The sequence below is a fragment of the Pezoporus wallicus genome, unplaced genomic scaffold (assembly GCF_028554395.1).
Source record: "Pezoporus wallicus isolate ANWC-B61680 ecotype Strahan unplaced genomic scaffold, APGP_CSIRO_Pwel_v1 contig_9469, whole genome shotgun sequence".
In the NCBI taxonomy this organism is placed as follows: domain Eukaryota; kingdom Metazoa; phylum Chordata; class Aves; order Psittaciformes; family Psittacidae; genus Pezoporus; species Pezoporus wallicus.
The window spans coordinates 36,115-50,162 of record NW_026642620.1 but is presented as its reverse complement, the minus strand read 5'-3'; the positions used below and the strand labels follow the sequence as shown (position 1 = coordinate 50,162).

The following is a 14,048-nucleotide window of genomic DNA, read 5'->3' as shown; positions in this document are numbered from 1 at the left end:
TCCCTTCCCTGCTCTTTTAAACCCAATTTCCCAATGGAAGCTGGCCCCAAAGTTCCCTTTGTGATGGGGTTTGAGGAATTCCCAGCTCATCGCGGAGCCGGTGCCTGCGCATCCCGTGTGGAATCTGGGAGCTCCTGGGGCACTCCTGGAGCAAGGACCCATCCTGATCTCCCGCTTGGTTTTCCCTGCCCAGGTTCCTGTTTGTTTTGCTTGGCCCAGGAGGAAAAGCCCATCGGTACCACGAGATCGGCAGGTCCATGGCTACTATCATGACGGACGAGGTGCGCCGCGATAAGAGACATCTCTGGGTCCTATCTTCTCCTCTCCCTGTCCCTATATCAGCGAGGAGGAGGATTTGCTGCCAGCCATCCAAAGAGCCCACCCTTTGCTCACATCCCAAAGCAAACACATGGATTCACATCACCTCCCATCCTGGAGGCGGAAATCCCGCCTGGGGAGCATCCTGCACCTCGTCCCCGTGCTGGCTTCTCCTCTTGCAGCCAAAGAGGCCACGGGGGACGGGGCCTTGGGGAGGAGATGGGCAGGTTGTTCCCAATGGGGGAACGTTCCCTGCCGCTCCCACGGGATGCGTGGAGGGCTTCCTGCGCCGGCCGGGGCAGGGCACGGGTTCTCCTCTCACCGGCTCTCTCCTGGGGGCAGGTCTTCCATGACGTTGCCTACAAAGCCAAGGACCGCGCCGACCTCGTGGCCGGCATCGATGAGTTCCTGGACCAGGTCACGGTGCTGCCGCCGGGAGAGTGGGATCCATCGATCCGAATCGAGCCCCCGAAAAGCGTCCCCTCGCAGGTGGGTGCTGCCCAGGGGAAAGGGGGCGGGGTGGGGGGTGCAGGGACCCGGTTTACACCGGCACCAACGCAGCCCGGGGGCAAAACAAGCTCCTCACGGGCACCCATCTTCATCCGACTCCCCAGGAGAAGAGGAAGGTGCCCGGCGCGCTTGAGGACAGCACTTCCCACAGCAAGGCGGAGAAGCACAGCGGCCCCGAGCTGGAGCGGACGGGGAGGTGGGAGCCCTGCACGTGGGGCTGGGTCGGGGGCTTTCCTCCCTTTTGGGGTCAGGGCAGGGCTCGGGGCCCCGGGCTGGGCAGGTCTGTGCCGGTGGGTGCAGCCGCGGCATCGCTGCCCAGAGCTGCTCTTGGCACGGGGGCAGAGGTGTTGGTACCTGCAGGGAAAGCTCTGCTGCTTCTCAGAGCAAGGGACCGTCGCCATAGGAGGGGATGGGCTCTTCGCTTTGGTCCTTCTCTTGCTTCTGTGCCTTGGTGTAGAAAGGGATGGAGCGGGATGCTTCCTTCTAGCGAGGGAAGTGATTGTGTGCCCTTCTGCAGCCAAGGAAACTCCGTGTGTCCTCCCAAAGCCCAGTCCCTTCCTCTCCCTCGCTGCAGGCTCTTCGGAGGCTTGATCCTGGATGTGAAGCGGAAAGCCCCATGGTTCTGGAGCGACTTTCGGGACGGTGTGAGCCTGCAGTGCCTGGCATCCTTCCTCTTCCTCTACTGTGCCTGCATGTCCCCCGTCATCACCTTCGGGGGACTGCTGGGGGAAGCGACCAAAGGCCACATAGTGAGCACCCCTCTCCTTGGTAGCCCTGGGGAGGACACCCAAGGACAAGTCCTTGCTGCAGTGAATTTGCTTCGTGCTGGGCTTTGTCTGGGGCTTTCCTGCCCGTGTCTCATGCGTTGACTCCTCACCTCCCTGCACAGAGCGCCATGGAGTCGCTGCTGGGCGCATCCATGACCGGCGTGGTGTATTCCCTCTTTGCTGGCCAACCTCTCACCATCCTCGGCAGCACCGGCCCCGTCCTTGTGTTCGAGAAGATCCTCTACAAGTTCTGCAGGTAAGAAGGGGCTGGGGCTGGGCGCTGTGGGAGCTGCAGTGATGGGGAAAGGGGTTAGTGAGAGCTGTTGGGTTCGGGTTGTCTTCTGTGCCACGGGCATTGCCCACTGCTGCTCTAGTACATGGCAGTGCAGGAGCCCTCAGGCCATGAAGGATGGATGGGGCCGTCTGGGGTCCTTAGAGTTGAAGGAGATGCCCCATGAATGTGGGTGCCCAAGGAGATATGCTGGGTTTGGATGATTCTGATGAAAGAGCAGGAGCCCTTCATGGGAAATGGCTCTTTTCTGCACCAGCCCTTGGGTGTGATGGGTGATGACAGATGGGAGATGAACCACCCTTCTTGCCATTCAACTTCCTTCCTTAAGCCCCAGCTTGCTGGTAGTGGGTGACTGGGTGCCGAAGCAGCCACTTTCTGTGTTAGGGCAGCAAGGTGAAGTGGGAGAGGAGTTGTGTTAACACCTCCATTAGCCTCCATGGTGTTAACACAAGGACTGTTAATGGCCATTAAAGAATTGGCCAAAGTGCTCCTGGCTCTTCCCAAAGGAAGGCCAAGCTCAGAGCCTTGTGCTGGCTTTTCCACCCTTGGCTTTCCTTGGGCTCTGGCTTTTCCACCCTTGGCTTTCCTTGGGCTCTGGCTTTTCCACCCTTGGCTTTCCTTGGGCTCTGGCTTTTCCACCCTTGGCTTTCCTTGGGCTCTGGCTTTTCCATCCTTGGCTTTCCTTGGGCTCTGGCTTTTCCATCCTTGGCTTTCCTTGGGCTCTGGCTTTTCCATCCTTGGCTTTCCTTGGGCTCTGGCCTTTCCACCCTTGGTTCTCCTTCGCTCCGCAGGGAGCACGCGCTCTCGTACCTGTCCCTGCGGGCCTGCATCGGGCTCTGGACCGCCTTCTTCTGCGTGGTGCTGGTGGCCACCGACGCCAGCTCCCTGGTGTGCTACATCACCCGCTTCACCGAGGAGGCCTTCGCCTCCCTCATCTGCATCATCTTCATCTACGAGGCGCTCGAGAAGCTGAGTCACCTGCGAGAGACCTACCCCGTGCACATGCACAGCGAGCTCGACCTCCTCACCATCTACTAGTGCGTTCCTTGCCTCCTGCTCGGGGCTGCCCCTCCATCGCCTTGTCCTTACCCTGGGTTGGATTCTCTCCCCCCAGCTGTAAGTGCGAGCCCCCAGCCCATCCCAGCAATGAAACCCGGCGCTACTGGGACACCAACGGGATCGACGTGTCCAGCATCGCCTGGGAGAACCTCACGGTGACTGTAAGTGCCCTGTGCCGCAGCCACCAGGTCCAGGAGCATCCTCATGGTACCCAAGTCAGAGCCCTTCGGGTGATGCTGGGCTTCAGCCTGTGCTGCTGCTGCTCTGCTTCGATGGGATGTGTGCATGTAACCCGCTTGGTCCAGGGGAGGGGAGTCCCCCTTGTCCTGCCCAGCACCATGGGGAGTAGCTGCTCTCCTCAGCCTGGTTGCAGGATGAGGTTTCTGACCGGGAGCAAGGTCTGGGGGGTGGTTTGGGTGCTGCAGCAGTCACAGGGCTTGAGTTCATGCTCAAAGGTGGTACCTGGCTTCCTCAGTTGGGTCCTAGGAACTCCAGACCTTGCCTTCCCATTCCCTGCAGGCACATGCAGAAACTGGAGCGTCTGAGCCACCTCTTAGGCTGTTGCTGCCCAAAGCAGAGCCGAGGCACAGGGCGGGAGGCTCTTATGGACATCTCCATCCCCCCCATGGCCAGCCCCACACTGGGAAGGGATGGTTTGTCTCTTCTCCGTTGGTACCATGGTTGTTTTGGCCTGCCTGCCTTGGTCCCTCCTTATCCCCAAGAGTTTCCAGGTTTCCTTCCCCTCTGTTGTCTCCCCAGCCACAAGCACCTCCCATTCACGCAGAGGATGGGGTCTTGTGTTACGGTGTCCCCCCAGAGCCCACCTCTGCTCTCCTCTGTTCAATGTCTCTCAAGGGCTGCTGCTCCTTAAAGCTCAGCCTCCAGCAGCCGCAGTCACAAGGCCACGGATCTCGGACCCAGATCCTCGGAGCCCCCCGGTTCTCCTTGCTGCACGAGCGCTGCCTTTGTGTCCTCCTGCTCTCTTTCCCCAGGAGTGTCGCTATGCGCACGGAGAGTTTCGAGGACCCGCATGCGGACGCAACGGCCCCTACGCTCCGAACGTCCTCTTCTGGTGCTGCATCCTCTTCTTCTCCACCTTTGTCCTGTCGAGCTTGTTGAAGAAGTTTAAAACCAGCCGTTACTTCCCAACCAGAGTAGGTGGAAGATGGGGAGCAGCAGCAGCCCCCACTTCGCGCAGTGGCTTCCCCGGAGCACGTCTTGCCACCCCTTGGTCGCCTTGACCAAGGTCTCCATCAGCGTGGATGCTCCTTGCTCCCCTCCATGAGCAGCATCTCCCACCTCCTCGCCTGCCTCGTGACCTGCCCTGAGCTGGTTCTTTGTGCCTTTGTGCTCATGGCTGGGTTTTTCCCTTGGGAAGTCAGGCCTTCCCTGTTTTCCACCCTCTGTGCTCAACGTTGGTTCCAGTGTGGAGCTGCCATAGGAGAAGACGCTGTTTCATCCTTTTGAGGTCCAAACGATGCCTCAGTGCCTTACCCCCTATCAGCTGTGAGCGTGGTGTAGGGGCAGCCATCAGCCCCATTAGCTTGTAATAATGCTTTTGAGGCTTGCATTGGCTCAGCCCTTTCCCACCTCATTGCCTGGCACCAGATCTCAAAGGGACAACCCCAGCACCAGAACCTAACCGAGGGATCTGCCTGCCCGGCGCAGAGCGGGGGGGTCTTTGTTAGCCAGGCTTAATGCTGACGATGCCCCCAGGCCCATTCCTTCCACCTCCTGTCATGGCCCTGCTTGCCAGGCCCCCCTCAGCTCTGGTTTCTCGCCCCAGGTCCGCTCCACAGTGAGTGACTTTGCCGTGTTCCTCGCCATCGTCGTCATGGTGCTCATTGACTTCATGGTTGGGATCCCATCACCGAAGCTCCACGTCCCCCATATGTTCAAGGTACTGGAGGGGTGTGAGCAGGTTCCGGCCCCTGGGGATGCCACCACTGGGGCAGGAGATGATGCTGGTGCGTGACCAGGTCCTTTTCCAGCTCCAAGGGCACTGTTCCCTTCTGGAAACAAGGCAAGAGCCCCTAAACGAGGCACCTCCAACAGAAGGGTCTATAGGTGCTGGCAGTGGCTGTGCTGAGCCCTGTGGAGGGGCTGACATGGGTTGGAGGGTAACATCAGAGCCAATGAAGGTGCTGGGCTGGGGCAGGGTGCTGAGGCGCGTGCTCTGTTGCAGCCCACCAGAGATGACCGCGGGTGGCTCATCAACCCCATCGGCCCCAACCCGTGGTGGACGGTGTTGGCCGCGCTCATCCCAGCCCTGCTCTGCACCATCCTGATCTTCATGGACCAGCAGATCACTGCCGTTATCGTGAACAGGAAGGAGCACAGGCTGAAGGTCAGGGGCTGCTTGAGATGATCCCGTCCCCAACCCTCTGCAGAAGCTCCTGTCCCAAGGGCTTTGTGAAGGCGTTGCTTTGGGGGAACGGCTGCCTATGGGGCAGGAGGCTCTCCTGTGTTAATGGTGACACAGGAGGATGAGGGGTCTTTGGGATCAGAGCCATTGCAAGAGAGGCAGGAGGCTCTCCTGCGTTTATGGTGACACAGGAGGATGAGGGGTCTTTGGGATCAGAGCCATTGCAAGCGGTGGAAATTTCCCCATGGGTGAAAAAGAGTCCATTTTGGGGGTATTTTTGGACGTAGGTACCACACAAACTCTCCACAGCCACTTTGAGCTCCTGCCTGATGCGTGCGCAGAGACTGGGGACATCCTTGTTCTAGTTTTAGATTGTTAAGAAGTCAACCTGAGCTCAAGTAGGGTTTGAGGCCAGCTTGCGGCGTGTCCTTGCGCTGGGATGCTCTGTGTTGCTTTGCTCCCTGCAGAAAGGATGCGGGTACCACTTGGACCTTTTCATGGTGGCCGTGATGCTGGGGGTGTGCTCCGTGATGGGGCTGCCCTGGTTTGTGGCTGCCACCGTCCTGTCCATCACCCACGTGAACAGCCTCAAGGTGGAGTCCGACTGCTCGGCACCAGGAGAACAGCCCAAGTTTCTGGGGATCCGAGAGCAGAGGGTCACGGGTTTGATGATCTTTGTGCTCATGGGCTGCTCCGTCTTCTTCACGTCTGCCTTGAAGGTAAGAGGGCAACGCAGAGCACCCCCGACCGTGGGCTTCTTGGGGGGTATTGAAGCATCGTCCCCGAGGAGTAGCGGTGGGATGCAGGAGGACGATGCTGTGATCCCGAACCTCGGTGCTTGACCCATGACAGGCACCTTCAGACCCCACTGTGTCGTGCTTGAGGACCTTGCTGGAAGCTGAAAGCTCACCCATGCTTAGGGGTGTACCCAGACCACTAAATCTGCTCCTTTTAGAGCAGGCAGCACTCGATTTGCTCCCAGAATGCCTCAGCACAGCCGTTGCCAGGAGCTAAACACACCAACATCAGCCCCATGGGCTTCCTTGCACATCATGGGATCATAGAAGAGGTCAGGTGGGAAAGGGCCTTAAGATCTCGGGTTCCAACTAGATCATAGGCTCAAAGCAGACCCATCATCTTTAGGCTCAAAGGAGACCCATCACCTTTAGGCTCAAAGGAGACCCATCATCTTTAGGCTCAAAGCAGACCCATCAACTTTAGGCTCAAAGGAGACCCTCACCTTTAGGCTCAAAGGAGACCCTCACCTTTAGGCTCAAAGCAGACCCATCATCTTTAGTAAAAGGAGACCCATCATCTTTATGCTCAAAGCAGACCCATCATCTTTAGGCTCAAAGGAGACCCATCATCTTTAGGCTCAAAGGAGACCCATCACCTTTAGGCTCAAAGCAGACCCATCATCTTTAGGCTCAAAGCAGACCCATCATCTTTAGGCTCAAAGGAGACCCTCACCTTTAGACTCAAAGGAGACCCTCACCTTTAGGCTCAAAGCAGACCCATCATGTTTAGTAAAAGGAGACCCATCATCTTTAGTAAAAGGAGACCCATCATCTTTAGGCTCAAAGCAGACCCATCATCTTTAGGCTCAAAGGAGACCCTCACCTTTAGGCTCAAAGCAGACCCATCATCTTTAGGCTCAAAGGAGACCCATCATCTTTAGGCTCAAAGCAGACCCATCATCTTTAGGCTCAAAGGAGACCCATCATCTTTAGGCTCAAAGCAGACCCATCATCTTTAGGCTCAAAGGAGACCCATCATCTTTAGGCTCAAAGCAGACCCATCATCTTTAGGCTCAAAGCAGACCCATCATCTTTAGGCTCAAAGGAGACCCATCATCTTTAGGCTCAAAGCAGACCCATCATCTTTAGGCTCAAAGCAGACCCATCATGTTTAGGCTCAAAGCAGACCCATCATCTTTAGGCTCAAAGGAGACCCATCACCTTTAGGCTCAAAGCAGACCCATCATCTTTAGGCTCAAAGCAGACCCATCATCTTTAGGCTCAAAGCAGACCCATCATCTTTAGGCTCAAAGCAGACCCATCATCTTTAGGCTCAAAGGAGACCCTCACCTTTAGACTCAAAGGAGACCCTCACCTTTAGGCTCAAAGCAGACCCATCATCTTTAGTAAAAGGAGACCCATCACCTTTAGGCTCAAAGCAGACCCATCATCTTTAGGCTCAAAGGAGACCCTCACCTTTAGGCTCAAAGGAGACCCATCATCTTTAGGCTCAAAGCAGACCCATCATCTTTAGGCTCAAAGCAGACCCATCATCTTTAGGCTCAAAGCAGACCCATCATCTTTAGGCTCAAAGGAGACCCATCATTTTTAGGCTCAAAGCAGACCCATCATCTTTAGGCTCAAAGGAGACCCATCACCTTTAGGCTCAAAGCAGACCCATCATCTTTAGGCTCAAAGGAGACCCTCACCTTTATGCTCAAAGGAGACCCATCATCTTTAGGCTCAAAGCAGACCCATCACCTTTAGGCTCAAAGGAGACCCATCATCTTTAGGCTCAAAGCAGACCCATCATCTTTAGGCTCAAAGGAGACCCATCATCTTTAGGCTCAAAGCAGACCCATCACCTTTAGGCTCAAAGCAGACCCATCATCTTTAGGCTCAAAGCAGACCCATCACCTTTAGGCTCAAAGCAGACCCATCATCTTTAGGCTCAAAGCAGACCCACCATCTTTAGGCTCAAAGCAGACCCATCATCTTTAGGCTCAAAGGAGACCCTCACCTTTAGGCTCAAAGGAGACCCATCACCTTTAGGCTCAAAGGAGACCCATCATCTTTAGGCTCAAAGGAGACCCTCACCTTTAGGCTCAAAGGAGACCCATCACCTTTAGGCTCAAAGCAGACCCATCATCTTTAGGCTCAAAGGAGACCCATCATCTTTAGGCTCAAAGGAGACCCATCATCTTTAGGCTCAAAGGAGACCCATCACCTTTAGGCTCAAAGCAGACCCATCATCTTTAGGCTCAAAGCAGACCCATCATCTTTAGGCTCAAAGGAGACCCTCACCTTTAGACTCAAAGGAGACCCATCATCTTTAGGCTCAAAGCAGACCCATCATCTTTAGTAAAAGGAGACCCATCATCTTTAGGCTCAAAGCAGACCCATCATCTTTAGGCTCAAAGGAGACCCTCACCTTTAGGCTCAAAGCAGACCCATCATCTTTAGGCTCAAAGGAGACCCATCATCTTTAGGCTCAAAGCAGACCCATCATCTTTAGGCTCAAAGCAGACCCATCATCTTTAGGCTCAAAGGAGACCCATCATCTTTAGGCTCAAAGCAGACCCATCATCTTTAGGCTCAAAGCAGACCCATCATGTTTAGGCTCAAAGCAGACCCATCATCTTTAGGCTCAAAGCAGACCCATCATGTTTAGGCTCAAAGCAGACCCATCATCTTTAGGCTCAAAGGAGACCCATCACCTTTAGGCTCAAAGCAGACCCATCATCTTTAGGCTCAAAGGAGACCCATCATCTTTAGGCTCAAAGCAGACCCATCACCTTTAGGCTCAAAGCAGACCCATCATCTTTAGGCTCAAAGGAGACCCATCATCTTTAGGCTCAAAGCAGACCCACCATCTTTAGGCTCAAAGCAGACCCATCATCTTTAGGCTCAAAGGAGACCCTCACCTTTAGGCTCAAAGCAGACCCATCACCTTTAGGCTCAAAGGAGACCCATCATCTTTAGGCTCAAAGGAGACCCTCACCTTTAGGCTCAAAGGAGACCCATCACCTTTAGGCTCAAAGCAGACCCATCATCTTTAGGCTCAAAGGAGACCCATCATCTTTAGGCTCAAAGCAGACCCATCATCTTTAGGCTCAAAGCAGACCCATCATCTTTAGGCTCAAAGGAGACCCTCACCTTTAGGCTCAAAGGAGACCCATCATCTTTAGGCTCAAAGCAGACCCATCATCTTTAGGCTCAAAGGAGACCCTCACCTTTAGACTCAAAGGAGACCCTCACCTTTAGGCTCAAAGCAGACCCATCATCTTTAGTAAAAGGAGACCCATCACCTTTAGGCTCAAAGCAGACCCATCATCTTTAGGCTCAAAGGAGACCCTCACCTTTAGGCTCAAAGGAGACCCATCATCTTTAGGCTCAAAGCAGACCCATCATCTTTAGGCTCAAAGCAGACCCATCATCTTTAGGCTCAAAGCAGACCCATCATCTTTAGGCTCAAAGGAGACCCATCATCTTTAGGCTCAAAGGAGACCCATCATCTTTAGGCTCAAAGAAGACCCATCATCTTTAGGCTCAAAGGAGACCCATCATCTTTAGGCTCAAAGCAGACCCATCACCTTTAGGCTCAAAGCAGACCCATCATCTTTAGGCTCAAAGCAGACCCATCACCTTTAGGCTCAAAGCAGACCCATCATCTTTAGGCTCAAAGCAGACCCACCATCTTTAGGCTCAAAGCAGACCCATCATCTTTAGGCTCAAAGGAGACCCTCACCTTTAGGCTCAAAGCAGACCCATCACCTTTAGGCTCAAAGGAGACCCATCATCTTTAGGCTCAAAGGAGACCCTCACCTTTAGGCTCAAAGGAGACCCTCACCTTTAGGCTCAAAGCAGACCCATCATCTTTAGGCTCAAAGCAGACCCATCATCTTTAGGCTCAAAGGAGACCCATCATCTTTAGGCTCAAAGGAGACCCATCACCTTTAGGCTCAAAGCAGACCCATCATCTTTAGGCTCAAAGGAGACCCATCATCTTTAGGCTCAAAGGAGACCCATCATCTTTAGGCTCAAAGCAGACCCATCATCTTTAGGCTCAAAGGAGACCCTCACCTTTAGGCTCAAAGGAGACCCATCATCTTTAGGCTCAAAGCAGACCCATCATCTTTAGGCTCAAAGGAGACCCATCATCTTTAGGCTCAAAGCAGACCCATCATCTTTAGGCTCAAAGGAGACCCATCACCTTTAGGCTCAAAGCAGACCCATCACCTTTAGGCTCAAAGGAGACCCATCATCTTTAGGCTCAAAGCAGACCCATCACCTTTATGCTCAAAGGAGACCCATCATCTTTAGGCTCAAAGCAGACCCATCATCTTTAGGCTCAAAGCAGACCCATCACCTTTAGGCTCAAAGGAGACCCATCATCTTTAGGCTCAAAGCAGACCCATCATCTTTAGGCTCAAAGGAGACCCATCATCTTTAGGCTCAAAGCAGACCCATCACCTTTAGGCTCAAAGCAGACCCATCATCTTTAGTAAAAGGAGACCCATCATCTTTAGGCTCAAAGGAGACCCATCATCTTTAGGCTCAAAGCAGACCCATCATCTTTAGGCTCAAAGCAGACCCATCATCTTTAGTAAAAGGAGACCCATCATCTTTAGGCTCAAAGCAGACCCATCATCTTTAGGCTCAAAGCAGACCTATCATCTTTAGGCTCAAAGCAGACCCATCATCTTTAGGCTCAAAGCAGACCCATCATCTTTAGGCTCAAAGCAGACCCATCATCTTTAGGTTCAAAGGAGACCCTCATCTTTAGGCTCAAAGCAGACCCATCATCTTTAGGCTCAAAGCAGACCCATCATCTTTAGGCTCAAAGCAGACCCATCATCTTTAGGCTCAAAGCAGACCCATCATCTTTAGGCTCAAAGCAGACCCATCACTCCTTGCCACAAGAACACAGGGAAATGTTTCTCTTTAGGTGAAATCACCCATTTTCCTCCAGCCCTTCTGGAAACCAGGATTATTCGGATGCAACCAGACCCCTAAAGCAGAGCATCAGCTCCTCGCACGCTCCAAATCACTGCTGGTTAAACCCCCTCTTGAAGCCACTGGAAACTGAGAGGCTGGAGGGGGTTTTAGGCAGCACTTATAGGACAGTGACCACCCTGAGCATGTGCTTTAACCCAAGCCATCATTGCATTGTCCTTTGCAGTTCATCCCAATGCCTGTGCTTTACGGTGTCTTTCTCTACATGGGGGTGTCGTCGCTCAGAGGAATTCAGGTACGGAACTGCAGCGCTTCTGCCCTTGGGAGCTCAGCTCCATGCAAGTGGCACAGGGAAAACCATGGGCAGGCAGGAAATGAGGGTGTTTGGGGCAGGGAAAAGGGCTGGGGGAGGTGGGGGGAGGTCCATGGGGCTGGGAGGAGCAGGCAGGTAGGGCTCAGCTCCATGGATTAGGGCGGTGTTTTGGGGATGTGGAAATGGGGGAATTCATAGGATCAGGGAATCAACCAGGGTGGAAAAGCCCTTTAAGCTCATCCAGTCCAACCACTCCCAGCCCTGCCAAGGCCACCGCTGCCCCGTGGCACTGAGGCCTCATCTCCATGGGGTGTGAGCACTTGCAGGGATGGTGCCTGCAGCCCTGTCCTGGGCAGCCTGTTCCAATGCCTGAGCACCCTCTGGGGCAGGAATTGTTCCTCAGCTCCATCTAAACCTGCCCTGGTGCAGCTTGAGGCCGTTCCCTCTTGTCCCATCCCTTGGTCCTCAGGAGCAGAGCCCAGCCCCTCCTGGCTCCATCCTCCTGTCAGGCACTTGGAGGCAGCGATCAGGTCCCCCCTGAGCCTTCTCCTCTCCACCTGAACCCCCCAGGTCCCTCAGCCCTTCCCCATCACACTTGGGCTCCAGGCCCCGCACCAGCCCCATTCCCTTCTCTGGCCCCGCTCCAGCCCCTCAATGTCTCTTGCAGTGATGGGCACTGCCCGTTGTCAACGCAGAGGTACCACGATTCCCTTTGGGAACTGGGAATCCTTGCTGGGGGCTTCAGCTCCCATGGGGCAAACGGGAGCTGCTCCCAGGAGGAACCCGGGGGGATCCAGGATCTCCCCCCGCAAGCAGGATCCTGAAGGCTCCCTCCGCATCCCCGCAGTCCCACGGTGGTGGCTTCTCCCTTGTCCCTTGCAGTTCTTCGACCGCCTGAAGCTGTTCTGGATGCCGGCGAAGCACCAGCCCGATTTCATCTACCTGCGGCACGTGCCCCTGCGGAAGGTGCACTTCTTCACCTTGATCCAGCTCCTCTGCCTCGTCCTGCTCTGGGCCATCAAGGCGTCCCGGGCTGCCATCATCTTCCCCATGATGGTAAGAGCCGGCGGTGCTGGCGGGGAGCTGCAGCATCACCTCCGGCCTCACTGGCCTCTCCGGCTCACGCAGGTCCTGGCGCTCGTCTTCGTCCGGAAGGTGATGGATTTCTGCTTCTCCAAGCGGGAGCTCAGCTTCCTCGATGACCTCGTGCCGGAGAGCAAGAAGAAGAGGTTGGACGACGCCAAAAACGAAGCCAAAGAAGAGGAGGTAACGCCGGCTGCGAGCCGGGCATCACCCTCGGGCTGCCAGGCTGCCCCTGGCCTGGCAGGGGAAAGAACAGGACTAAATGGAGCCCACATCGCAGCCTGTTCTTCATCAGCACTGAGCTTAGCGCTTCAATTATGGGGTATTCCTCAAGCTGGGTTTCTGCTGCTCCCAGCGGTGCTTATTGCCATGGGGGGGTTTGCTCGTGACCATTGCCTTGGTGCGGGAGGTCCTTCCCCTGCTGCTGTCGGGCAGGAGAGGGCAGCTCCCAATGGGTTTCCTGGGCCTGGATTTGTCCCTTTCACCGCAGGAGTCCCGCAAGATGATGGAAGCTGCTGCTGCCAGCTCAGTTCAGCTGCGCCTGCTGGGCAAGAGCAGCAAAGCGGGTGTCCCACAGCCAAGCAGTGACAGGTACGGCCCCAAGGGCCGGGATCCCCGGCAGCGTTAACTGGAAGGGGTTCGGGTCCGTGCTCTCCTCTTGCACCTCCCTTGAGCACCCCCCAGGACCCGGGTGGGCAGGCGCATGGGCATGGGCAGCGGTGCAGGAGGTGATGGAGGGCTCAGCTCTGACCCCAAGCCTCGCGTCCCCAATGACTTTATGGTACCTGGAGGTGCTCGGGCTCAAGCCCGAGGAGCTGCGGGCGGGATCCTGTGGGGCTGATCCCTAAACCCCCTCTTTTGGGGATGACCCCTAAACACCTCTTATAGGGCTGATCCCTAAACCCCCTCTTGTAGGGCTGACCCCTAAAACACCTCACATAGGGCTGACCCCTAAACCCCCTCTTGTAGGGCTGACCCCTAAAACCCCTCCTGTGGGGCTGACCCCTAAACCCCTCTTGTAGGGCTGACCCCTAAAACACCTCCTGTGGGGCTGACCCCTAAACCCCCTCTTGTAGGGCTGACCCCTAAAACACCTCCTGTGGGGCTGACCCCTAAACCCCTCTCGTAGGGCTGACCCCTGAACCCCCTCTTGTGGGGCTGACCCCTAAAACACCTCACATAGGGCTGACCCCTAAACGCCTCTTATAGGGCTGACCCCTAAACCCTTCTTGTGGGGCTGACCCCTAAAACACCTCACATAGGGCTGACCCCTAAACCCTTCTTGTGGGGCTGACCCCTAAAACACCTCACATAGGGCTGACCCCTAAACGCCTCTTATAGGGCTGACCCCTAAACCCTTCTTGTGGGGCTGACCCCTAAAACACCTCACATAGGGCTGACCCCTAAACCCTTCTTGTGGGGCTAACCCCTAAACCCCCTCCTGTGGGGCTGACCTCTAAACCCCCCTCGTGGGGCTGACCCCTAAACCCCCTCTTGTGGGGCTGACCCCTAAAACACCTCACATAGGGCTGACCCCTAAACCCCCCCTTGCAGGGCCGACCCCTCTGAGATCAACATCTCGGACGAGATGCCCAAGACGGCCGTGTGGAAAGCGCTCACCATGGACGCGGAGCCGCTCTGAGCGCGG

The 14,048-nt window shown here is 55.5% G+C and overlaps 1 protein-coding gene across 3 annotated transcripts in view; it reads left to right on the top strand.

The window, feature by feature from the left end:
• SLC4A8 (solute carrier family 4 member 8) overlaps window positions 1-14,048 on the top strand; it is a 23,914-nt gene extending 9,866 nt beyond the window's left edge. For 2 of the 3 annotated variants that reach the window (XM_057430969.1, XM_057430970.1), the window contains exons 9-24: window positions 194-281; window positions 661-807; window positions 933-1,024; window positions 1,403-1,577; window positions 1,718-1,851; window positions 2,679-2,924; window positions 3,002-3,107; window positions 3,939-4,100; window positions 4,733-4,846; window positions 5,132-5,293; window positions 5,779-6,030; window positions 11,231-11,299; window positions 12,200-12,373; window positions 12,446-12,583; window positions 12,891-12,991; window positions 13,955-14,048. In XM_057430969.1, the coding sequence (XP_057286952.1) occupies window positions 194-281; window positions 661-807; window positions 933-1,024; window positions 1,403-1,577; window positions 1,718-1,851; window positions 2,679-2,924; window positions 3,002-3,107; window positions 3,939-4,100; window positions 4,733-4,846; window positions 5,132-5,293; window positions 5,779-6,030; window positions 11,231-11,299; window positions 12,200-12,373; window positions 12,446-12,583; window positions 12,891-12,991; window positions 13,955-14,042 (2,248 nt within the window). In that variant the 3' untranslated portion in view covers window positions 14,043-14,048. The remainder of the gene's footprint in view (window positions 1-193; window positions 282-660; window positions 808-932; window positions 1,025-1,402; window positions 1,578-1,717; window positions 1,852-2,678; window positions 2,925-3,001; window positions 3,108-3,938; window positions 4,101-4,732; window positions 4,847-5,131; window positions 5,294-5,778; window positions 6,031-11,230; window positions 11,300-12,199; window positions 12,374-12,445; window positions 12,584-12,890; window positions 12,992-13,954) is intronic. The other variant, XM_057430971.1, reaches the window with a different exon arrangement.